The following is a 25,282-nucleotide window of genomic DNA, read 5'->3' as shown; positions in this document are numbered from 1 at the left end:
GAGTTTTTACCCAATTTTAATGGAAAATCCGTACTATTCAAAAAAAAAAAAAATTAATGAAGTATAGCTGTTGTCAAAGAATTTCTGGTTGAATCCAAGACTTTGCATAGAAGAACATATCATTGTCAAAAGATAAGGCAATTTATACGCTTCAAGGTCGCTTACTTGTTGCTATACAATTTGAGGTTTATCAACTATGAAATTGATTTTGTGGATTTTGAATAGGATATTATAAAATATCCTCTCTATTATAACTTTATAACTATCTTATCATTCTAATTTATATATTCCCTTTTCAAATCAGATTCAATTTTTTTTATTTCTTTTTAATTTAGTCTACTCTTTAGCTGCAACTCCAATGCATAATTAGTTATGAATATGTCACTGTCCGAGCTTTCCAATTCTAACTATTGGTGTAGTCTGATAAAATAGGAGAATAATTCCAAATGGAAATGAGAAAAAGGCATGAGACAATGTCATTATTCTGAGTTACGGTCAATACAGCACCTAAACTTATTTTTAAACTGAAAAATTGTACAAAATAACCATTTGAAATTTCTTGATTAATAAAATAGTCAAAATTTCAACTTTTCAACAAACAAGTCAAATTTACGTTTTCAAAATTTTTGACGATTATTATAAACAATTTATCACTTTAAAAAAAATTAGTTGAAATCAAATTACTACACATTTTGGTTAGTTCACTAAATTAAGACAAATGTTGATTATTTTACAAATTCATAACTTAAATTTGCTATTTAATTACATTACCCTTTTAAATTCATATTTTTTAAGGTAAAAACCAATTAAAAGTCCCACACCTCCTTTACATGTAATTTCCCCGTGGCAACAGTCGCTTATAGCAACGACCGTTATAAAATACAATTGCAATTATTTATTTTTCTTCTCAATACTTAAAACAGAGGAGCGATTTCAGTCCGATGTGTCGCAGTGCAACACAAAGAGAGCAGTCCCGTGAGCCTCCACAGATATCGAAATCGAATGGCTCGCTATGCCCGACTCATTCCCGCTCCACACCTCTGTGTAGTTGCACGAAGTTTCTCTCAAATTGGAACCAGGAAGTGCTTTTATCAGCTCCGATATCGTTGCTGACATCACCGTCTTAGTCGGGTTCAGGTTGAAAAACGCAACGTACACTTCACCTGAGGAAAACACAATACTACTAGTGTTTAAAAATCGGTAGCTTGTAGTATAAGTTTACGTAGTAGTACATCATTCTTCAAAGTTATATTTAGGGTGGCTAATGAAATTTTCAATATAAAACGAATAAAAATTTAAAAAAATTGATATTTGAGGAACCTTTTCTTCCTGTTGCAATCCACGAGCGAACTCCGTCTGAATTGGGTTTAGCCGCTGCATATGAATGACGATCCGTGTTAAATCACATGAACATAGCAATAAATGAATAAATAAAAAAAATAATAATATAAACCACCTTCATCGACATTCACAATCGCGCAGCGGCCCGAGTAACTATTTGTTAAGGTACCGTTAGGATTCAGCTCCCACATCTATAATACAAATTTTGTTCGAAATTTTTTTGATGTTAGAAAGACCAAGAGAGAAACACACGATTTTTTTTTTCCAAGTTCGGACGATGAGTACCTGATTAGCGTCAAAAGTGCAAGGTGAGAATGAACTTTTCTTGTACTCTTTCGAGGTAGCTCTTCTCTTTGGAGACGCGTGCAAGCAAGTTTCGGTTTGGTCTGTCGCTAACAAATGGAGTTTCCCTTGATATTCCTCTCTCTGTATTACGTCCTCGTGTCTACATTTCGAGTCGTGGTATGAGCGAGACTTTCAACCAGAATACAGATGAGAGAGAGAAAGAGAGAGAGAGTTTTACGATGAAAGTCGAGAATCTCGCTTGTAGAGGCAGAAAGGCGTCCGATTTTCATGTCTCGAGGATTCTTTCCAACAGATTTGCTCAACATCGTCTCCCTCGAGAAACTCGCTAGACCAACCAACGGCTTTCGAATCCGAACAGCTAGCGAGGCCCAAATGCGTTCCCAAAGATCTCTCGTCTCTCGAACATCTTCTCGACGGCCCATTGTTCGTACTCGTAACATATGGGAACTGTAAAATCACAAAAAAAAAACAATTATATCTCGAATATTTGAGTGTTGACATGTATTCGAAATCACCTCCATATTGTTTGAGCTAAAATGATTAATCTCCAGAAGGATGGGATTAGTGATGAGACTGAAAGTGGCGTCGTCGAGGTTCCTCACATCTCCTCCGTACATAATCGGAGATTTCGCCATAGACCACAATGTCATCTATGAACACGTGTAATGGCGAGAAATTTATCGATTTGGTGGTAGGTTAGCGAGCGAAAAAAAGCTCTACTTGTTTCTTTTTCGTGATGTACCTGAGTTCTTTGCTCTTCTAAGTTAAGTTTACACTGTCTGTGTGGACCTTCATTTGAACCTAATATCATGGAAAGAAAAACAGTATTATATTACACGAATCAATAAAGTAATAAAAATATTCAACACAAATTAATTCTTCTCATTCCATAAATAATCTATCTTTTCTCTCTATGGTATTTAAAGGAAAGCCTAATACCAATAAAGGACTATTACCCTTCACCTAAAATAGCTAGGAATCTGATTCTTTAATCATTAAAGAAATAATAAGATAAATTAAACTTGAAAGAAATAATTATTGAGAGAAATAATTATTTAAGAATCAGATCATTTTAATCTAAAAAAGTCTTTACCTGGATCAGTAAGATATCCCAGTGGCAGCATATCCAAGTCGGGCCACGATTTCCCGAGCAATCCCTTTGATCCTACCATATTAGAAGTTGCAAAATCCCTGGCAAAAAAAAAAAAAAGATATAATATAGAAAAATCAACAGAATTCTCGCGAAATCAAGCTGATAAAAAAAGGGCTAAAAAAACTATTCACCTTGTCACATCAAAATGCGACGAAACATCGCCCCAGGTATCCCAATCGTCCCCGGTTATGCGATACATGTTGACTAGTTCGCTCACGTCTTTAGCCATGGAAGGTGTAACGCTTGTCCCCGGAGATAGAGAGTATAGTATGGGACGATCAAACTGCTTAAGAACCTGGGAAAAAAAAGGAAAAAAATAAAGTAGCCGGAACATTGACAATGATAGATAGCAAAATGAAAAGACAATTCAGGGTTATTTACTACTATACCTCCGAAACAAAGCTTATTTCATTCAAATCCAAGTCATCGCCGAATACACAATCATGTTTCACTGAAAAAAAAAACCACTAATTAATTAGCAATGAATCCCTTATCCCATTTGCAACTGTATTCAATGATATACATAAATGCTGCTATGCTCATGAAAAATGTGATAAACGAAATACAGAGGAAGTTTCCGGACTTTTTGAGAGGTCCGATCTCTTCCCAGAAAGGAATTTCTACCTCTACCCAGAATTCTATTATGATCAGCCTGCCTTTCTTCTACCATGATACATCTTACTTATAGACTATCTAGCAACTTCTAAATATATTATACTCAAACCCATATTCATTATGTTGGAACCTGGAAAATCCTAGAGGAAAGAATGAGAATGTAATGTAATTTTTCTTTAAAAAAAAAGTGTAAAAAATGAATATCCAAGCAAATTCATTTTTGTAAAATAAATAAATAAAAAAACACTAAGGATTCCATTCTCTTTCCCTCGAAATTTCCCCGACTTCCAACACAATACTGAATTTCAATTTCCCTCGCACTTTCTTATAAATGATCATTTTTCCTCGTAAAATCCGGTTTTCAAACATAACCCGACTAAAAAACAGAAAAAAAAAAAAAAAAAAAAAATTGAATCGAGTTTCGCCTAAAAGATCGTTTAAAAAAAAAAAAAAAAAATCAACTACCGAAATCGACACCCCACTTGGCGTACTGCACGTAAAGTGATCTGAGGAAGGCCTTCCCGGCCCCGGACTCGATATCAACACTCATAAACCCGTTTCCCATCCAAGCACAAGCCCTTTCCTTGATTCCTATATCTTTCGCTCTCCAAATTCTCCCAGACTCCACATAGGCACGTCCCTGATAAAATAAAAATAAAAACCCACAAGCAACAACATAAGTTGACTCGGGTTCAAAACTTCAAATATCACTCGGCTATAAAAATCTCAATTACGGACCGTTGTCGTGTCCAATATTGGAGTGTTTGCGTTCATGGCCTGAGTGCTTATTCCTCTCATCACATGGATCCCGAACTTCAAACCCATTCCGTGTACTCTTTGAGCCACTTTGGCGAATCCTTTTCCTTTTTTCGAAGAAGGCCATCGACCCGGATCGGGTATCATTCTTCCCCATTTGTCGATCACGTCGTATCCGAGCGAATCCACATAAGCACCCGGAACCTTCTTTCTGTACCAAAGATAATCCACAACTACATACTGAAAGAGGGAAAAAAAAAATTAATAATAATAAGTACACACATAAATCCTAGGTTACATGAGGCCAAGAAAGCTTTCACCTTTTTTTTTCTCTTTAAAAAATGATGAGAATGTGATTGAAAAAAAAAAAATCAACATCTTAATATTGTCTCTACAATCTACATGTGATTGAGATTCCAAAAAGTAAATAATTATAATAATACTATTGCAAAAAAAAAAAAAAAAAAAAAGGTAAGACCTCGTATCCATGAGGAAGAAGGCGCTTGGAAATTATTTCAGCGTTTTGGAGAAACTCTTTCTCTGAAACGGTCCAGCAAAATGAGTCATATGAATTCCAACCTCTTGGCGGTAAATTAGCTTGCTCATCTGATGATAATACCCTGAAATCAAATTTAAACTTTTTAATTTTTTTTTTCTTTCTTCATTTCGGTACGTCTTGCAAGGAAATTAATGTAGAAAAGTGTCTGTTTTTATTTGATTTTTTTTTATTAAATCATTTTTAAACACATGCATGATCATCAAGGAAAAGCTCATTTCCTTTTTTTTTTTTCATTACTTCAATTGTCAGTTTTTTTTTATTTCGAGACAAAATATGAAACAAAAATACAGGAAGGAAAAATGACTTATTTTTCTTTTACCTGAGAACGAAAAAGAGAAGGCCGTACACGAAATACAGTGTCAGAGAGCTTGATAAGAAGATGAGCTTCATAGTTGCCGAGTTCAAATGTTTTTTTTTTTTTATCTTCTTTTTTTTTTTTATAAATAATTATCGAGATATTTATATATGAATATGTGCCGTCAATTAACGACACAGTTAAAAACAAGTGCAAAAACGGTGATTGGGCGTGATAACGTCGTTTCACGGCTCACTGTTCTTTTGGCGGTTAGAAAATAAATAGTATTTTATCTACAATTGTTAGTGATCTTACTTAAATAGGATTTTCTTTATATAAAAATAAACATATAATTAAATATTCAATATCCAAGTGAGTATAGCAGCTATAGCTGAGTAAAATCGCTGCTCACATTTAGTGTGTCAATGATCTAATTAAATTAAACCACTCAACTACTATTGACTTTTTGTTGCTAAAAAAACCCAACTAGTCAACTAATTTTTTTTTTTCCTTTAATCATTTTTTTTAATACGAATGATAAAAATCTCATTGAAGCTCTAGCCTGGCCTAGCGGAACCTCGTCACAAAATGTATACTAGTAAATTATCATTGGAAAGACTTTTTCCATTTGAATCCTTAACGGTAATTTGAGAAGAAAATCACATACATAAAATCACGTTTTATATTTTTAATTTTTATACAATTACATTATACGCTTTAAATGAGAAATGAACATGAATGACACAATTCACCATTTTTTTTTACCTACTACTTCTAATACTTCCGATTTTGTTCAATTAATGAAACAATGTCCCGCTAAGGGGCGGGACTTCCCGAGATTACAAGAACCAGAAACTTGAGAGACACACTTCATGGGCTACCTTGTTCCAGTTTCTGCTAACCCCACTTAAACACAACAGACTTAAAATAAGGAATTAATGAAATTATCGAAATAAAAAGAGGATAAAGCCTCCGATCCGGGCATGGACCGCCTTTCACCAAGCTAGAGATGACACTGAGATTGTCGTTTTCCATGATGATGTTGGTGTTTGTAATCAGAGAAGAATTGGAGAAAAATGTTGTGATTTCTTATTCACGTTTCGGATGTATATATGCTTAACGTACAAGAAAGTAGTAATTAGCAAATATTATGTAATCAGCCTAATAACTACGTGATAATCTCCCTAATAACTACGTAATATTCTCTATAATCTCTATCATAATATTGTAATATTCTAATATTCTATAACAGTGTTATTCTTGAACTTGGCTACTAAGAGCCCCGAATGAACATTCAGTTGCACCGGAATTGAAATCCCCGACTCTGCGCTTTAACACCCAACTGTTCCGAGCCTCACCAAATATGGTCCATGATAGTACACGCAGAGATTTAAGCAGATATCTCTCGTGGATTTTAAAAAGAATTTAGTCAACCTTACTCTCATTTCCAAAGAGAGACGTTGAATTTGATATAATCATTTAAACAGAATCAATAGGAATATGAAGAACCTCATTTTGTTGGTGCTAAGTTTCAAGAAGAGTTGGGTTTCATTTTATAAGTCTTATAAATCTCAGCAGAAAGTAAACATAGACATTCAAGAATACAAATTTACCAATTCCCTGACATATATATATATATAGTTTTCCAAGGTTTAAAACACTATTGAATGTGACAGCCTGCCTTTTCATTCTTCTGTTGGTGTAATAGCTTTTCCACTACCTTATCCATTCGGGGCCGCCTTGACTGCCACTTCATCGAAAGTTCTTGCGCCGTAGATTGGTTCCTATAAACAAAGTGAACGAGTTAAGAAGTAAGAAAAGAAAAGAAAAAAAAAAACCACGAGAGAGCAACGAAGCTCTTGAAGAGATTCTGACTAACATTGAAGTAAATGCAGCATCAAGGCGCTTCATTTCATCGATCATATCGCTGATTTCAGACATTGACTGCTTTACTTCATGGTCGATAGTTGAGAGGCTTATCGCATTCGTTAACATTTTTATATGTTTCTGGATTTCCATCTGAGAACAATATTGCGAGTAATGTGTGAAAAAAAAAAAGACAGATAAAGACACTGTTTTCAACTCTGATTTTGATGATTACCGTCTTCGACGTGATTTTTCTTATTTTCGTGAAGAAAGACGCTTCGGCTCCTCCAAAGTTCAAGTCATCGTATACCTTCCAGAAGTTTATAAGATCGACCGACGAGGCAGCATCGCTAATCTCTGCAGTGGAACTGCTTGTAGAGTCCGACTTTCTCGGGAACAATTCTCTGAGTATGTTTGTTTTGCACCAATTGACGTTCAGACCCACGACTATACCGTCGGGGAGCGATTTTCTCGGGCAATCGTCCCTCAACATCACGATCACCATTGGATCTCCCAGCTTCTGAAATGCTTCGGCTAGAACATCTAGATTTATGCGAAGGAATCGAGATTTTATTGCATCGCAAAATTCCGGTGGAAGGTTTTTGGAGACGTCGCTCTTCCCAAGCAGTTCGTAAAGAAAATCCAAACACATCCCGAAATTCGCGTGAAGAAGGCACACGATCACGACCATCCTTGTCACGAGCGGCGAGTAAAACTCGTCTGCTTTTTTTCCACACCGTCCGATCCATTCGATCATTTGCGCTTTGTCGCGGAGACACGTCTGAACAACATCGATCACGAAATGGAGCGCGCTCATAATAGAGGCTTGGAAATCGACTGTTGCGTTGGGATTAGGAACCGATCGGTTCCCCGTTTCGATATCTTCGTGGACAAGCCACTCAACGAAAGAAGATCTCGAAGTCACGAAGTAACCCTGAAACGAGGACGCCCAAATCAGAAGGCGTTCGAGAAGATACACGAAACACTCCGGGGATATACAATCCTTTCCGACCTCGAACCTTGCTTTGAACGAGTTCGACAAAGCCTCTTGACACGTCGAGACAAGATCTCGACTCGGGAACCGTGATCCTCCGGACAGAGAGAGAGCCGTGAAGAAAGCGTTCCACGATGGATTCTTTTGGTCTGCCATTCTTCCTAAAACCTTCTTGTACATCTCGTCACTCAGCTTGCGAGACCCGAGAACGATCATTGAAGTGCTTCCGATTTTCCCATGAGACACTTCGTTCCTCGGGTCACAGTATTCAATCACGACTTGCTTCAGGAAATTCCCACAGCAATCCGTCTCTCTGTACAAAGCAATGTTTTCCGTGAAGTCCTTTGTCCGATCCAAAGGAGAAACGTTACTAAAAAAATCGTCAATCGAAAGCGTGATGAACTTCTGTAGACCCTCCGATTCTTCACTCGTTCTCCTCAGAAACTCGGACCCGGAAAGAAATTTTGCAATCTCGTAGACGAGGATAAGAATACTACAATTATGAGAAACTAATTCCAGTTTTGGTTTCGTGTTGGCAAAGATTGCTAATAGCTTGCGAAGAACTTTGAAACCGACACCGATCACTTCCGTAGACCAATAGCTCCGAGCGGCATAAACGAATTGACAAGAATCGATACAGACCAAGTTTGCGCTACTCTGAACTGGTTTTTTCTCGGCGTTTAGCGCCCAGCTAGCATCGGAGTTCAGGAGGATATAATTTTCACTCGAACCCTGTATTTGTCTCCAGACACCTAAGAAGCTCATACAAAATTCTCCGTGCTTTCCAACTCTATAAGAACCTCCATTCTCTACGTGTCTGAGATATTCGAAAACCTTAACAATATTCTCCTTCCATATATTCCAGAAATGGACCAGAGAATCTACTGAGACACGGTCTTTCGAAATCACAAGGATCACCGGAGTTTCTCCCCAAAGATACATCGCAGGGTTAGAATCAAGATGAGCGTCGACAATCCTCCGAGCAGATACTATTTCGCCCGTGATGCTCCCGTGGCTCTGACAAGTGTTCATTAGATTCAAGTTGCTCGTATTGTTCTTCAACGCAGCAACCTCTAGCTGGACAGACTCGAAAAACTCGCGTGGCATATGTGATGCAAACGATGTAGCTTTAGATAAGAGCTTGTCCTTGTTTTCGAAGAGCACTAATGGCCATCCGTTTTTCCCTGACGACCATAGTGAGTCAGCAAGCACGTGGGAGAGGATAACCTTGCTCGCTTCTCCGAATTTCCCGGCCTTTCCAAGGAGATCTGCAACGAGTAACTCGTCTCCTTTGAGCCTTGCTATTTCCACAGCTCCCACAAAGTTTCCCAACTTCTCCTCCAACGACGCAAGTTCGTCCAAACAACCATTTGACTTCAAGAAGTTGCGAGTCAATTCCATTGAAACAAAATCTTCAACCACTTTCATCATAGATTTCCTGTCATTGACCTCGTAATAATGAACAGCACAGGTCTCCAGAAACTCCTGTTTAATTCTCTTCATCTCTTCTTCTTCACTTTTTTTCCGAGGGCTTTGCTTCCATTTCCGCAAGTATTCAAAGCCGACATCGAATAATTTTCCTTCGACACAAACGTTTAAACACTCAGAAAATAGATTGGCTTTGGCGTAGGCTTCAGCGGCCATGTAGTAGCAGCCAGACAAAGAAAAGCATTCACCGGCTTTTCGGAAATCGGAACTTTCCAAATAAATCATGCCTGAATAAATCAATAAGTTACAGTGACTTAGTTACCAAATAGGGAAATTCAACACAGCAAATATGGAAATATGCTATAGTAAACTTTCTTGCTAGAAAGTTACCTGCATTTTCATAGTCACCCGAAAGTTCAAAGCATTTAGCAGCAGAATCAACCTCGTCGATGTCGTTGTACATTTTGGCGGCTTTGCTCAGGAGAGAATTAGCTTCTTCGGGGTTCGAAGAACGAATGCTGTCGTACTTTACCACGAGACTACTAGCTCTACACTTTGTTTCCCAAACCGAGTCGTGAGCTTTCTCGAAACACATCGCGGCCATTTCGTAGTTGTACTTGTGATACAACTAGTGAACAGAAAGCTTTGATGTTAATGAACGTTTGAAAAAAAAAAAGAAAAAAAAAAAGTGTACCATGATAATACCTTGATACCGCGACTCTTCCAGTCCTTGGAAGCACTAGAGGATTTCATTTCCCGAGCGATTGGGTCGTTTATTTTGCATGCTCGCACAAGGGACTTTGCCTTCCAACACTCGAACATGGGCTTCGACAGCTCATCGTCGTCCCAAATCCACAGCCTTTGCCTCGTTCTTGAAACGGCGATGTACAGTTGCTTCAGCTCGGACAGCAAGATGTTGTATTTTGAATCATCTAAATCCGAATCCGGAGACCTATGAATTGTGGGGTCAAATGATCCATGATCCTTCATGTACTCATAGATAACGACCCACTCTTTTTTCAGAGGCGATGACCCGAAAAAGTTGTACAATAACACATCCTACAAAAAAAAAAAAGAGAGACACAACCATGGAGTTACAAATTACTTGATTGAAGAAGCTTTTACTTGCTTTGGTGATTTTCACATTCAATTTCATAGAGATGCTCAATTATGAAATTAATATATTAGGTAGACATCAGAAATTCTCAATTACATATCTAAAGCTACAAAAATCATTATTTAAAAAAATGTTCATCCGAAAAACCATATATGCCCAACATTTTTGACAAATTATTCAAGTTACCTCGAATTCCAGGTCTCGACACTCTGCCATGGTGAGGACGAGAGCTCGGTTTCCAATGCGGTCCTTGATTTTCATCCGATCAGACTCATCTCGGACCATAATCACTTGTTCAGCTCCGAAACCAGAACTGTTGTCTCCGAAAAGCTTTGTGGGAAAGTCTTCGTGGTTTCGAGTTAGAAGTAAAACAGGAGGATCGCCGGTCATGCTCGTGGTTTCAGGCTCCACAATATCGATTGATAGAGGGAAGAAGTGGTAGAGAAGCTCGACGATGCTCTGAGACAGTTTCAGGATACCCGAATGAACTCGGAAATTCTGAGTCAAATTAAGCATGCTCGTGGATTGACCACCTTTGTTTTGTTTCTGGACAAAGCTCTTGTGAAATATAGATCTCATGTCTTGGATTCTAAACGCAGCACTGCTAGCGTTTTCTTTCAATGTGTCGCCTGAGAAAAGGAAACCGGTTTCAACATTTTCACAAACGTGTGCGAACAGCGCAAATTGGGTCATCGTGAGGCTTTGAACATCGTCGACGTACACAAAATCCATCGCTTCACCTTTGTACCTTTCGTGTTTCAGCCGGGCATGAAGGTCGTTGACGAGATCGGCCATGTCGAATTCTCCGTTCTTCATCTTTGTCTCTTCGTAGACTAAAAACATGTCGTAAATCGTCTCTCTTCTCTTCCTACTAAGACCCAGCCCCGGTTCCTTCATCGATGTTACATAGTCTTCCCTAGAGATTTTTCCGTCAAATGCTTCAATCGATTGCGTGCCTCCTTTGATGCGACACGTTATCTCGGTAAAGACCGTTGAAGGATCTAGTTTCTTCGTGAAACGGGGATCGAAACGAGGCCAATAGTGAGAGCTAAACCTCTCCCGATCGACTTCTTTCGGTTTTGAACTTTGGGAAACTTCCGACTTGTCAGAAAATCTTTCGAAATAAGATTTACTCAACGCTCCGTCGAGCATCAGAAAGAACTGACGGAATGTTATGATGAGAGGGTAAGAATCAGGACAAAAACCGTCCGTGAACTCTGTTTCCTCGTAATCGATGTCATCCACGTCACTAGGCTTGCTTTCTGCCAAATAGCCACTGCAAGAAAACAAAAAATAAAAATAAAAATAAAAATCAAGATACAACATCCAGTGTGCAATACTACTCAACTGAATTTACCTCTGTCTCAAGGACGAAAGATGTTGTTTTGTCAAATTGCATTGCCTTGGATCTGAAGTCACAAAAAGCTGCCTCAACACTTTTTCATCAGCAGCTAACGACTTTTTCACAGCCGTTTGGTCTGGACCAACTGGTTTGAATCCACTGTTCTCGAGCCCGTGAAGTCCATCAACGTTTTTTCCGTGCAAGTATTCATTTTGAAACAATTTCATGATCAGCACGGAAGTTTTCCCTGTCCCTGACCGTCCTAGTACGAAAGCACTCCTCTGTAACAAGATGATCTCCTTTTGTTGGTCCGGTATTTGGGAAAGAAGGTCCATTTCTCGGGGGTCGCGGTTCGACAGCATGTGCATTAACACACAGTTTGACAGAGCATAGAATTTCATCCCCAATGGATTCTCAGCGCAAGAAAGCGAAAGATCCTTTGAACGTACGACTTTCGTAGGGGTCGACCAACTCATGGGTATCTCCAACTTCCTGTGTAAACAGAAAAAATAAATGCTTGTCGGACAAGAAAGAAAATAAAAATTGATAAAAGAAAAGTAAAACTTACCCTTGGAAAAGCGGTTTTTCGTTGCAGAGATTGATATGCTCGTCGGTGTACTTTTGGAAAATGGAGTCGAGTTTTTCAGCGAGTTCTGAAATGTTCGGATGAACCAACAAGTCCCAGATTCTCAAAACTTGGACGTAACCCGAGCCAGTTTGGAGTATGTCAACCGTGGTGACAGCGCAGAGACTGATAACTTTAAAATACGCAATCTCCATTGTAGAGCTTCCTTGATGTTCCACGATAAGCCTCCCTGGTCTCTCACCATTGGAAAGCTTAATGACGAGGTCTTTAACCTTCTCCTTTCCTCCGATATGAAGCTTTTTGACGGACCTTAGGAATTCGTCTGTCAAAAAGACCTTTAAAGACAACAAAGCAAACAGTGAATATGCATTAAAAAACAAAAATTAATAAATATATATATATGGTGAAAAGTATAACCTTCCACTTGGGACTCTTCAAATGAAGATCGGGATCGGCTTTGAGCATATCATCAAAATGTCCTAACTTTTTCTTCGCCTCCGTTATAGCCTTGGCTAAATCGTAGTTACTATCGGCGTTGAAAAAGCACATTCGATTCTTCGCATCAAGGACAATGTCACGCCAAACTGTTTGTCGCTTAGTTAAAGTCCTTTCGTCCCCGAGTATCCAAAGATTCTCCCTGGAGACACGGAAAATGCCTCGGTTCACTATCGAAGTATCTTCTCTTGCCCGTAAAACAAGACTAGAGAAATGAAATTACTATACTTATCCTTCCTAGCTCAATTAGGAGAAGTAAAACACATACCTCGCCCGTGTAATAGCAACGTTGACTCTCTGAGGCATCGATATGAAATCAATCGAACCACGCTGACCAGAACACACAGTGGACATTATTATCACGTCCTCTTCGCCTCCTTGGAAACCATCCACAGTCTTAACCTTCACTTGAAACCCTTTGTTGTTATCAAACCTATAAAGATTTTTCTGAATCTCACGTACTTGAGCAGCATAGGGAGACACGATACCGACGCTGAGGTCTCTCTTGGACTTGCACCAAGCTGTGTATAGAAATATAAAGTACAACAAACTCAACAAAAAAACGAAAGGAAAAAAAAAACATATGTTTTAATTGAGTGTAATACACTAAGTTTTTACATTTGTGAAGATTCTGCACGATCTTCACGATGACGGCGACCTCGATGTTATTTTTCCTGCTGTGTCCGTCATTGTCCTTTTCATCTCTTCCTCCGATTATGTTTATAAAAGAGTAGGGACCGAACATGGGACCCGGGAGATACTGCTGCTTTGCATACATTCTCTGCCTGACTATGTCTGCATCACGAATCTGGTTCCGATAGAATTCTGAGTTCGGGAAAAAGCTTATCGATGGGTTCATTCTGTATTGAACACTCAGGAGGTGCTTCGGGTGATTTTGCAGGCTCAGCCTCTCGAATAAGCTTCTTTGAAACCCGGCATTCATCGAAACCTATACAATATTAGAAAAATAATAAGGAAAAATGTTGAAGCAAATTATATTTTTTTTATTTGATGCTAGAAAAAAGAAGGCGTACTTTGCTTTTAACAGTCGCCGGTAATTGCCATTCATCGCCGACGAGAACGACGTGCTTTAGACCCGGAAGCTGAAGAGGAATGGTCGATTCGCTTTCCTTTAGCTGCGCGGCTTCGTCGATGACAAGAATGGTCGGCTTGAATTCCATTTTGTGAAGCTTGGAGGAGCAAGAGACTGTGCAAAATATCAGCGAGGCTCTTTGATAACAGAACTTCTTTATACTCTTTTCGCTCTTCAGGCTCGAGAGCCCAAGTCTGCTCAAGCAGTCTCGGACAGTTATCAGAACACAGAGGCACTCGTTTTTCTTTGAAGACAGCAAATCCTCATTGGCAGACAAGGCTCCGGTATCTTCTGATGGAGAAAAAGCCTTTTCCAGCGATTCAGAAATGAGGCCATACTGAAGCAATGAAGATCGGAAAGAATTGAACGAGCTAATTACGTGCTCAATATTTTGGATGTTACTTCTCGTAATGTACGCTTCTGGTACATGTGTACATATCATGTTTATGCAGCGTTTAAGCTCGGTGAAGACAGAATCGAATCTCTCTTTAAAATACCCAAGAAACGAATAATTCGGATTATTTCCCTTCTCGGCTTCACAATGGTACCGCGAGACACAATTCTTGAGAAGATCGATCATGGAGTTGAACGGTCCGAAGCAACCTGCGAGCTTTTCCATTCGATGATCCAAATACACAACTTCGACGTCCGACCCAACGTTGAGCCTCTCTTTAGTCCCGACTAGAAGGATATCTCCTAGAGAGTTCCGCTCTTCTGATACCATTTTCACAACCCTAGAGACCACTTCGGTGATCGCAACATTTGTCGGGGCACAAACTAGGATTTTGCAGTTCCTTGCCAAGAGGGAAACAAGAAGAGCGCTGATAGTTTTGGTCTTCCCCGTCCCCGGAGGACCCCAGATAAGTTCGAAAGCGGGATTTCTCTTGCACTTCAACATGTGGAGACACGAAAGGACCGCTCTCGCCTGAGACTCGTTTAGACTTGACGTCAAATTCTTCGCCAAATCCCCCTCAGCGCTCTCGTACAAGTTCGAACAGCCGTTGCAGTTTCGCTTACCCTGTTATGAAAAAGAGTTACCAAAGTTTTATTAAAATATTAAAATAAAATTTTCATATAGTGATAACTTTCTAAACATTAAAAGGATTGAATTTGAGATGTTATATACTTTAAGGGCCCACTTGAAAATAAATTAGGTCGAACTTCATCGACTATCAATAAAGTCAAGAAATTAAGGGCTATAATAGAACATGATTGTTTTGAAAGAAACTTGTTTAGCAAGTTAACGGTTACGCCCAACTGATTCCACTAGGCTATGGCAGTTTGTTTGACTAGGAGACCCTCGCACGGGCCGCACTAGACCAACTCTTTGCGGGTTAAAGAAGGATTATAAATATTGATAATTTTCTAAACATTAAAAGGCTTAAATTAAAGATATTTAATGCTTTAATGGCCAACTTAAGAAAAGGAGTAAAACTTCAGGAAGTATTTATAAGATTCGTCCTAAACAAAATGATCAATTTAACACAGAACAAAAGCACTAGAAAGAAACTTTTTTAACAAGTTAAGAGCAACTATAGCAAAAGAAAAGGTAACAATGTTTTTTTTTTCATTCCCGATGTTTCTTGCGAGTTGATCAAAAAATGCTCTCTTCTCTCTCCTCTCTCCTCTCTGCCTTTTCCTGAATTTTGTCCTCCCTATGGCAAACTATAGGAACAACCAATTCTGTACTTCTTTCCAATCCGATGCTAAAAGTTTTTCTTTGGCAATCGGCAAAGATGGAAGTATCGTTAGAATGGTTGAGAGGATGGGTCCCAATTCTTACAGCATTCTTTTGCATAGGAATGCTCTCTTCTGGCTATGTGACATCCTCCCTTCTTTGCTGGCAAACACCAAACCAGAGCTTTTCAGAAGGAAATTCAATGGCAATGGTTATGCGATAATCGCTGATGTGTTTGTCAACAGAAGAGGTAGGTGTTTTCGGATTCTCAAAATCTCGGGAGGGAATAGCTGAGCCATCCTCGTCCCAGAAGGCTCGCAGAGCAGAGGATGGAAGAGCTTGTTTGGTTCTTTTAGTGGTCTCTTGAATGGGTGGAGGGAAAGCGCTAGACAACGACAACCTTTTTCAGAGGTTTCTTCTTCGAAGTCTTATGCAGCAGCAGTGTCCTCGAGAGCCAGCGCTCACAGCTCAGTGTCTTGCTCCCCCTGTTCCTTCGCAAGCTTTTCAGAAGGATTGGAACCTTGCGGTCACAGTTCACAAACTCTCGCCCTCAGTCTATTGGAAATTTATTTTCGATGACTTGAGCATATCTTTAGATCGAGACTGTCCTTATACTCCCTTTGGGAGTGACAAAGCTTTGCTTTGGTGCCATGGTCTTGAGGAAAAAGATAAAATTTCAAGTCTTAGAAATATTTTTGATAGAAGCAAGAGAGTGGCGGTTCTCTCCTCTTGGAAAGCCGAAGACCATCTTCAGGTCTCAGACGTCTTTGACTTAGATCTTTGGATTGGGATCGCGGGAATCCCACCCAACCTATGGTCGGAGGAGGTGTTTCAGAGGATTGGAGAGAAGTGTGGTGGTTTGCTTCAGGTAGCGAAGTGCACGAGAGATCTCTCTTTTCTGAGGTTCGCCAAACTGAAAGTGAAATCGCCGGGGAAAGACTTTCTGTCCCAACCTATGGTATTGGAGTGTGCTTCAGGAAGGTTAGTCGTCTCGTGTTTTCTCATCTCCGATGGCCTTCAAGGTCGGAAGAACAACGGTCGACAAACTGGTTTTAGAAAAAGATTCTCGGACTTCTCAGCGAGTGTTCCACCACGCGCGCTCTCAGTGGGTATCGTTTCTGAGAAAGAGAAATCATCTAATGCCTCGGAACAGGTGGCTAATGATTTCTGCTTTGGAGAAAGAGATAATAACGGTTCAGTTAAAGTTTGTGACCTTTTCCCAGTAGAAAACAAGGGTATTGTGGTTTCGAAGGAATTCGCTCTGGAGAAGCGAGCGTTTATTCCTGAACCCAACCCAGGGTAGGTGACTCATCTATCCCCTTTCCACGTGTCCCTGCTATTTTGGAGAAGGGCAGTTGTTCCTATGTGGGCCCTTTACCCCCTTCAGGCCCGTTTCCCTCTATTGGCCCAACCCGGAAGACACCTGAGAGCCCTAAGTCTGATTTGGGCTTTATAGATCATGCGAATGGGCCTGTCTGTTCAGGTGATCCAAGAGGGACTATCTCTGCTCCTGAGGAACGTTCTAACCCTTCTGGATCTTTGAAGAGAAAATGGAGGCCCAAAGAGATGAAAATTTTTCTCTCTGTTACAGTGGCGCGTTGGGACGATTTTTTGGCCGAAAAAAATTTAGTCCCAAGAACCAGAAAGCCTTTCTTGTGGATTACGATAGCGACTCGGAGCTGATGCGTAACAGGATTCATGGGAGCTTCTTCTCTAGACGGCGCCGAGAAGACCAAGAAGCTACGTCGGCTTTCCGAGCCGAGGGGCTATGTGTTATGGAGTTCGGGGGTGATAAGGAAGTCGGGGACGACGAAGGCGGGATGGTAGATAGTGATAGAGGGTCCGAGTTGGAAGCAGGATCGTCAGAGGACTCCTTCTCGTCGTCAAGCGACGATGAAATCCATGAACCGGAGGAAGTCATGGACGGTTTTAACCTCGTTTTTGGCAACGAGCTTGCTGTGATCCCTTTTGAAGAAGGGGCAAGTCAGTCTTCTTTGTCTCTTGAACCCCTCGACGTTTGTTTGCCTTACGAGTCCGCAGATCTCTCCCAGCAGCGGTGTTCTTCTTTGATCCGACCTTCTGAGTCGGCGGGCAAATCTCTAAGAATCAAGGGTAGGGACAGGGAGCTCCGGAATTTAGAATTTGTGATGTCTTTTGGCAAAGCCAAAGAGAAGGGGTTGTCATCAGGTAATCAATGATGATTCTATCTTGGAATGTTAGGGGTACGGGGAGCCCCGACAAAAGGAGGAGTATTAAATCTCTGATTTGTAGTGCGAGACCGGACGTTGTTGTTCTTCAGGAGGTTCGTAGATCGAAGGTGGATAGAAGTTTTGTGGGACGTATTTGGAGCTCGAGGTTTAAAGAGTGGGTGTATCTCCCAGCGTGTGGTACTGCAGGGGGTATTTTAATGGTTTGGGATTCGAGAAAAATCAGTGTTATTAACAACCTTGTTGGTTCTTTCTCGGTTTCCATTGAGATTGTTAGAGGAGAGTCATCATGGTGGTTTTCGGGTGTTTATGGACCGTGTCGTCAGGGAGAGCGTGGACAGTTTTGGGATGAGTTGGCAGGGCTTGGGGAAATTTGTGGGGCTGATTGGTGTGTCGGAGGTGACTTCAATGTGGTGCGTTTTGCCCACGAGAGGTCTTCGCCGGTAAGAGCAAGGCGGTCGATGAGGCTCTTTAATGAGATTATAGACGACATCCAGCTCATAGATCCCCCGTTGTCGAATGGTTGTTATACACGGTCGGCATTTCGAGGAGTTTCGAATTGCTCTCGGATCGACCGGTTTTTGTTCACAGAAAGGTGGAGGGATTCTTTCCCTTTTTGTGTGCAGGAAATCCGCTTTCGAGGAGTCTCCGACCATTTTCCTATTACCTTGGACACCAGCCCGGTTAAGTGGGGTCCGTGCCCGTTCAGGCTTGACAGTTCTTGGTTAGTCAACAAAGAGTTTCGCAGACTGGTGCAAGAAGAATGGGGCAGGGAACAGGAACAAGGTTGGGAGGGCTTTTGTTTTATGCGAAAGCTTAAGCTTTTAAAAGAAAAAATCAAGCCTTGGGCGGCCGAAGAAAGATCGAAGGAGTCCGGTCTTAAGTTGTGTATCATAAGAGACATCCAGAGGCTTGATAAAGTAGAAGAAGAAAAAGAGGCTTGGTCCACCGATCTTCGTGACGAGAGATCTCTTCTGAAAACCAAGCTTGCCGGGATTTTGGAGGAAGAAGAGAGATCTCTTAGACTCAAAGGTAAGGTGGTTTGGGCCAAAGAAGGGGACAGCAATTCTCGCCTATTCCACTCCCTTATGTCGGCCAGGAAATCTAAGAACGCTATCCGGAGGCTCGAAAGAGACGATGGATCCATAGTGGACAACGAAAACCTTATTGTCGAGGAGATTAACGGTTTTTTTTCCTCGCTTTTCTCTGCGCAACCGACCGCTACGATAGAATGGGATGAGGTATTGTGGCAGCCTATCGACTTAGAGAGCGCGGGAGAGCTGTCAAGACCTTTTATAGAGGAAGAAATTAAGGAAGGTGTCTTCGGTTGTGCTCGAGGCAAGTCTCCGGGGTCCGACGGCTTCACCATTGATTTTTTCCAGACTTTTTGGGACGTGCTCAAGGCCGATCTTGTGAAAGTTTTCGCAGAATTTTGGACCAGCGGGATAGTCAACAATATCACCAACGAAACTCTTCTTTGTTTGATTCCTAAGAAGGTAAACTCAAGCAAAGTGAAGGACTTTAGACCCATAAGCCTTGTCACTAGCCTCTATAAAATTATCACGAAAGTTTTAGCCAATAGAATCTCTTTGGTGATGGTTGAAACGATCAGTGAAAATCAGGGGGCATTTGTTAAAGGCTGCCAAATTACCAACCTGATCCTTATTGCCAACGAGGTTGTGGAAGAAACCAATCGAGCGTGTAGGAAGGGAGCGGTCCTAAAGCTGGATTTTGAGAAAGCATACGACAAGGTTAGTTGGACCTTTTTGGACTTCGTTTTGGAGAAAAAAGGCTTCGATGCTCGGTGGAGAAGTTGGGTTAGGGGTTGTGTTGAGTCGGTATCGTTTTTGGTGTTGGTTAACGGAAAACCTCGAGAAAAATTTGTCGGGTCGAGAGGCATTTGTCAGGGGGACCCCTTATCCCCGTTCCTTTTCGTTTTAGTAGCGGATGCTCTTTCGCGTCGTATCTCTAGAGGTGTGGATAGAGGTTGTTTCAAGGCCATCGGGATCGGTTCAGGGGCTGTCAAGCTGTCCCACCTTCAGTTTGCGGATGATACGTTGGTTTTCGGCGATGCTGACCTGTCGAATTGGGTTTCTCTTTTTTCTATTGTTAAGGATTTCTGTTATGCCTCGGGGCTGTCCATTAACATAGAAAAAAGCAATATCGTTGGAATTAATTGTTCGGAGGTGGAGATTACAGCGATCGCCGGGGCTGTGGGCTGCCAAGTTGACAGTTGGCCGATCAGTTATCTGGGTATGCCTTTAGGGGACAGCCCTAGAAGGAAAAGTTTTTGGGACCTGGTGCTGGCTAAGGTGTCCAAAAGATTGGCCGGATGGAAACGGGATTTTCTTTCGAAGGGAGGAAAGATGACGCTTATCAAATCGGTTCTTTCAGCCCTTCCCACTTACTTCATGTCTATCTTCAAAATGCCGAAAGGAGTGGCTGATGAGATCGAGAAGTTGATAAAATCTTTTTTCTGGGAAGCTTTCGATTCGAAGCGAATGCGAGCGGCCGTGTCCTGGGATGTTTGTTCGAAATCCAAAGAAAGAGGAGGTTTGGGCTTCGGAAGTGTTGTGAACAAGAATTCAGCGCTCCTTGCTAAATGGCTTTGGCGTTTGCCCCTTGAGGAAGATGCTTTATGGCATAAGGTGATCTCAGCGATTTACGGAACTCTTCCTAACGGTTGGGATCTGGGAGTAGCGGTAGATCGCTCTTTTCGCAGTCCGTGGAGGTCGATCTCTGTGGTGCGGGAAGTTTTTTTCAGCCGTGTCTCTTGGAGGGTTCTAGACGGGTCAGTGGTTCGGTTTTGGGAAGATGTTTGGGCTGGTGATAGATGTTTCAAGGACCGTTTCCTGGGGCTGGCCAGGTTATGCCCGATTAAGAATGGGAATGTCCAAAGTTTTGCGTCTCTTTCACCCGAAAACCCCAACCTTGTCAATTGGGATTTCTGTTTTCCCTGGAACCTAACGGATAGGGAATCTCGTGAAGCTGCGGTTTTGATGGATTCTTTGGAGTCTTTTAGGCTTTGGGAAGGTGTCGGAGATCGCCGAGTTTGGTTAGGCGACAAGGAAGATTTTTCGGTGAGGTCCATGGTGGCTGATCTCTCAGACGACGGGGAATATGTTTCTGTTCCTTTTTTCGAGACGGTCTGGAAGTCTCCAGTCCCGAGTAAAGTCCAGGTCTTCGCGTGGCAACTGGCGCTCAACAGAGTCAATACGGCTGATCGGGTTCAAAAGATTAACCCGCATATGTCTTTGATGCCAAGTCTCTGCCATCTTTGCGTCAGAGCGAGTGAGGATGCCAACCACCTTTTCATCCTTTGTCCCGTGACGGTGTTAATATGGGAATGGCTGTTTCAAAAATTGAACATCCAAACCTTTCCTGATTCTATCGAAGGGCTGCTTCGGATCCACGAGATGACGGGACGTAACGACAAATGGGTTGAAGCGTCAAAGGCTGGAGTTTTATCCTCTTTGTGGTGCATCTGGACTGCCAGGAACAACTGGATTTTTAACGACGAGGCTTGGAACAGGGATAAGTTGATCGACAGAATTAACACCTGTATTGCCTTATGGCTCCACTCTAATAGTAAAGTTTTTGGGGCGTTTTCTCTTACAGATCTGGGTAGGGATTGGGTCAGTGCTATGTAATCTGTTGTACGGGTTTTTTTCCTCGCTCTTTCGGAACTGGTTTTGAGTTCTTTTCAGCTCTTTTTGCTGTAATCTTTTTGGTTGAGCCGTTTTATTAATAAAGGATGAGTTTCTTTAAAAAAAAATGTTTTTTTTTTCAAACATAATAAAGAAACATCAAGGATTAAACAAACAAGGCTTTCCAAATTTCGATATTTGTCAAAAAAAAAAAATAAGGATTATAATTTGAGGTTTTTTATACTTCAAAGGCCAACTTGAAAAAAAGGCCTAACTTCAGGGTTTATAAATGGGATTCATTCTAAACAAAATCATGAAATCGACACAGAAGATCATAGCTTTAGAAAAGAAAAGAAAAACTTGCTTAGCAAGTTAAAATAAAGGAAAGCAAAAAGCGTACCACGGAATCAAATTGAAGTACTTTCTGTACCAGCTCAAGGTTGGTGCGCATATGCAAAGCTTCCCATATTCTCTGTGTCGGGATTAAGTTAGTCAAGAACACGACAAACATCGGACTTCCAGGTTCCAAGTTCTTCGATGCCTTGGCTTTGAAGTTTCTCGTTTCACCATCTCCTTTGATATCGAAGATCGAAAGGAAAGCCCAGGGATTGCCTGGCTTTTGCAGATCAGAGGCTCTCTCGGGCTTTCCACGCGCCACCACAAACAAATCGCCAGGTATGGTCTTATACGGCTCTTTTTTATCGCCATTGTTGGAATTTCTCCAGAAATCAACTTCAATCATGTATTCCTTCTGTGCGTATGGATTAGAAAAACACGAATAAATAATTTTATTGATATTCGAATCGATGAGGTAGACCAATTCCCTCGAGACTTATTTATACTATAGTATAGTTAAATACCTTTCCGGGTCTAGAACGCCTTTCTTCTCGAAAATACTTAATCTCTGCAAAAGGCGCTTGGTTTAGAAACTCCATACTCGTGTGCAATTCGGCTCGAATTTCCTCCAATAAAGGGTTGATAAATGAGCTAAAATAATGTCTATCCGATTGAAACGTTTCAGGGATCTTTTGCACCTATAATTCACAATAGTGCCAAAGAGCTTGAGTACTTCAAAGAATGAATATGTTTAAATGAATTCTTGCATCTTATTCAAGCATGAAAAACTGATATAAAAATATGTTTAAAGGAATTCTTGCATCTTATTCAAGCATGAAAAACTGATATAAATGCAAGTAGTTACTTTTTCACTTTGGATGTTTTTTTTTTAAGTGGGACTATTCTTAATTGAGAGCTGGCTGAAAGGTAATTATTCGGCTTAGTTTGATCAAGGTCACTAATATTTGTCATGCTACCAGGAAAAATTTGAGAAATAAAGAATATACTAGGCCATTAAAAAAAAAAAAAAAAAAAAAAAGTAGCTAGGACTTGCGTCTCATTTAACTTAAAAATGAACATTACATAATAAAACTAAAAAATTGGAGATGTCTTTTTCCCCCTTACGATGGTTATGTTAAAATAGCACAAATAAATAAAATGTTGCATAACAAAATCATTGAACATTGAAAAAATTAAAATATATATCACCTAGATTTTGACTAATAATGTAACAAAGCTCTTGATTTTGCTTTACACCATGTTACAAACCCTTTTTTTACATCAACGATTTTTATGCAGAATTTAAATTATCAATCAGATCACCATTAAAATAGTAGGATGAAAATATTTTCACTTTTATTTAATAAGTTAAAAAAAAGGTGGAAAAACAGCTGCAAAAGCTGTAAAAAAACAAAAACAAAAACAAACAAACAAACAAAAAAACAAAAAAGAAGAAGAAATTGTGGTATAAGTATTACTCTAAAATAACATTACGAATAATGGTTGTACTTGTACCAATTTACTAAGTACTAACATAATGATGAAAAAAAATAAAAAAAAATGATGATATACAAAATTGAAAGTCAAGGGACACAAGGCATAAGAAAATCACAAATGGCATGTCCATAACATATAACATGAAACATAACGAACGAGTTCATATTAAGACAAAGAAACCCCATTATAAATATATATATATATATATATATATATATATATATGTTAAAAAAAAAAAAAAAAAAAAAAAAAAAAAAAAAAAAAACCTTTGTCTTGAAAAGATCTTCATTGAAGATATCTCCGACTGACCAAGAAAACACTGAATCCATGAAAAGATCAGCCACACTTCTCTTCTTTGAATCCATATCTACACAACAAAAATATATCTATAACTATAAATACATGCATATATCTCTCGTGTTATGAAAGTAGAGTTTTATATATCCCATCTACGATCGGATCGTAACCGATTTCAAAGGGTTAAGAGAGAGCTTAAGTTAAGAAAGATCAAAGGGGGTTTTCTTAGTCACAAAGCTTTGTGTGAGAGAGAAGAGATCAAAAGCGAGAGTGATGAAAAGGGTGATAAAGAAAAAGAGAAAAATATGGAGCAAAATAATATCAAATGGAAAAGAGAAACCGTACGGTCGCTGACCGATAAAGTATTTTATGTTTAGTTTACTTTTTTGAAACATAGGACTCTCACTCTCTACACTCTCCGCGAAAGTATTATTGCAAGTTAATGTGGCTTTTGAATATGAAATTTGCTTGGGTTAGGTTAGGACTTAGGAGGGCTGTGGCTGACGTGGAAGGTCGTACTTCGGCCGCCACGTCATCAGGACGAGGGAATTCGAACCTCGAGAACAGCACTGTATATGAATATGGATACTCGTTGGTTCCCAAGGGAACGAGGGAATGGATTGGCAACATTTTCTCTCGTGAAATGGGGAGCTTTATGTAGGCCCGGTCGAAAACGACAATGGCGATATTTTGCAAAGAGTGTCGTTTTTTATTCTATACGACAACAACAACAACAACAACAACAAAGCGTAATCCAGGGCCTCTCTCTCTTGGGCCCAAATATGTCTATTTGAAGTGGAATTTGCTTTGGTAGCCGTTTCTTATACTTTATCACAAAAATAGCGGAACCTAATATTTTTCGGTTGTAAACGATTACTTTTTTTTTTTCTTGATGTTTACGACTGTTTAAAAAAAAAAACCTTGCTTTACTGTTTATAACTCTCTTCAATTTTATTTATTGTTCACACTTTAATTTAAAAGAAAAATATTTTTTTATCATTTGAAAAGCAACGTTCAAAGGATTTGAAATATTAACTATTTTTGAAATATTACATTTAAAAAGTGTTGTTTTTGTAAGTTTCTCCTATTTCAAAAGGAGAGAATTAAAATATTAAAATAAGGATCTATTAAATATATAACCATATTTACGTTTTTTATTTTCCATATAATCAAATTTTTTGTAATCTTTTAGTAAATAACCCAGACTAGTTATTTATATGCATAAGTTGACTACACATAATGCCACGTCATCATTAGTTATTTACCAAAAAGTTATCAAATATTGGCTAGTTAGCAATCGTCTAAGTTTATATTGGTTAGTTCGCAAAAAAAAATTTGTTAAAATAAAAGCTTTTTGATATTTATTTTTTGTTCAAAATAAGGGTGATATCAAAAATATTATTTATTATACATATATAGTTATATATCAGGATAGAGTTTTCAATATATGTGCAATCCGTATATATTGTAATAATTATACAATAACTATTAAGTTTTCGATAGAGAAATTTCAATTTGTAGACCTCAAAAATCTCAAACATATCAAGATTAGACCAATTAATTCAATAATATTCAAAATTGGACTTTTGACCCATTTTCGGACAAAAATGTCCCTAAAATCAAATAAACCTCAAACCTCTCTCTTTCCCTCTCATTTCTCTCAAACTTTTCATC

At 39.7% G+C, this 25,282-nt stretch overlaps 2 protein-coding genes across 3 annotated transcripts; both read right to left on the bottom strand.

The window, feature by feature from the left end:
- Positions 1-741: 741 nt before the first annotated feature.
- Positions 742-5,154, bottom strand: LOC149403241 (Melibiase family protein). 2 transcript variants are annotated; one of them, XM_089609591.1, is made up of 14 exons: positions 5,050-5,154; positions 4,650-4,791; positions 4,154-4,411; positions 3,881-4,055; positions 3,190-3,251; positions 2,932-3,095; positions 2,741-2,838; positions 2,390-2,448; positions 2,163-2,297; positions 1,865-2,094; positions 1,627-1,786; positions 1,457-1,532; positions 1,321-1,374; positions 742-1,163 (listed from the first exon to the last, which is right to left on the bottom strand). In XM_089609591.1, the coding sequence occupies exons 1-14, from the start codon at positions 5,118-5,120 to the stop codon at positions 934-936; spliced, it is 1,914 nt and encodes a 637-aa protein (XP_089465717.1). In that variant the 5' UTR covers positions 5,121-5,154; the 3' UTR covers positions 742-933. The 2 variants fall into 2 exon arrangements, with proteins under 2 accessions (XP_089465717.1, XP_089465718.1); XM_089609592.1 differs by lacking the exon at positions 5,050-5,154 and having other exon boundaries at positions 4,154-4,382; positions 4,650-4,787.
- Positions 5,155-6,286: 1,132 nt separating this feature from the next.
- On the bottom strand, positions 6,287-23,892 carry LOC149403240 (uncharacterized). Its single transcript, XM_089608965.1, has 15 exons — positions 23,578-23,892; positions 22,339-22,512; positions 21,879-22,229; positions 13,888-14,964; positions 13,472-13,802; positions 13,122-13,374; positions 12,776-12,995; positions 12,341-12,693; positions 11,788-12,264; positions 10,617-11,706; positions 10,019-10,372; positions 9,704-9,941; positions 7,127-9,600; positions 6,905-7,044; positions 6,287-6,809 (listed from the first exon to the last, which is right to left on the bottom strand). Exons 1-15 carry the CDS (start codon positions 23,674-23,676, stop codon positions 6,686-6,688), a joined length of 7,755 nt encoding a protein of 2,584 aa, XP_089465091.1. The 5' UTR covers positions 23,677-23,892; the 3' UTR covers positions 6,287-6,685.
- Positions 23,893-25,282: the final 1,390 nt, after the last annotated feature.

This window comes from Urtica dioica, chromosome 3, assembly GCF_054948205.1.
Source record: "Urtica dioica subsp. dioica isolate 48M chromosome 3, U.dioica_male_clone48M_v1_H2, whole genome shotgun sequence".
Classification (NCBI taxonomy): Eukaryota; Viridiplantae; Streptophyta; class Magnoliopsida; order Rosales; family Urticaceae; genus Urtica; species Urtica dioica.
The sequence above is the reverse complement of the archived record's forward strand: the minus strand, read 5'-3'. Positions and strand labels throughout refer to the sequence as shown.

What these genes read in the sequence shown, in the direction of transcription:
- LOC149403241 (XM_089609591.1), bottom strand. Translation starts at nt 5,120, where the DNA reads ATGAAGCTCATCTTCTTATCAAGCTCTCTGACACTGTATTTCGTGTAC. An exon ending in TTAGCTCAAACAATATGGAG is followed by an intron (nt 2,095 to 2,162) that starts GTGATTTCGAAT and finishes GTGATTTTACAG; the next exon opens with TTCCCATATGTTACGAGTAC. An exon ending in GATTGCAACAGGAAGAAAAG is followed by an intron (nt 1,164 to 1,320) that starts GTTCCTCAAATA and finishes TGTTTTCCTCAG; the next exon opens with GTGAAGTGTACGTTGCGTTT.
- LOC149403240 (XM_089608965.1), bottom strand. Translation starts at nt 23,676, where the DNA reads ATGGATTCAAAGAAGAGAAGTGTGGCTGATCTTTTCATGGATTCAGTG. An exon ending in TACTTCAATTTGATTCCGTG is followed by an intron (nt 14,965 to 21,878) that starts GTACGCTTTTTG and finishes TTTTCATAACAG; the next exon opens with GGTAAGCGAAACTGCAACGG. An exon ending in GGGTGACTATGAAAATGCAG is followed by an intron (nt 9,601 to 9,703) that starts GTAACTTTCTAG and finishes TGATTTATTCAG; the next exon opens with GCATGATTTATTTGGAAAGT.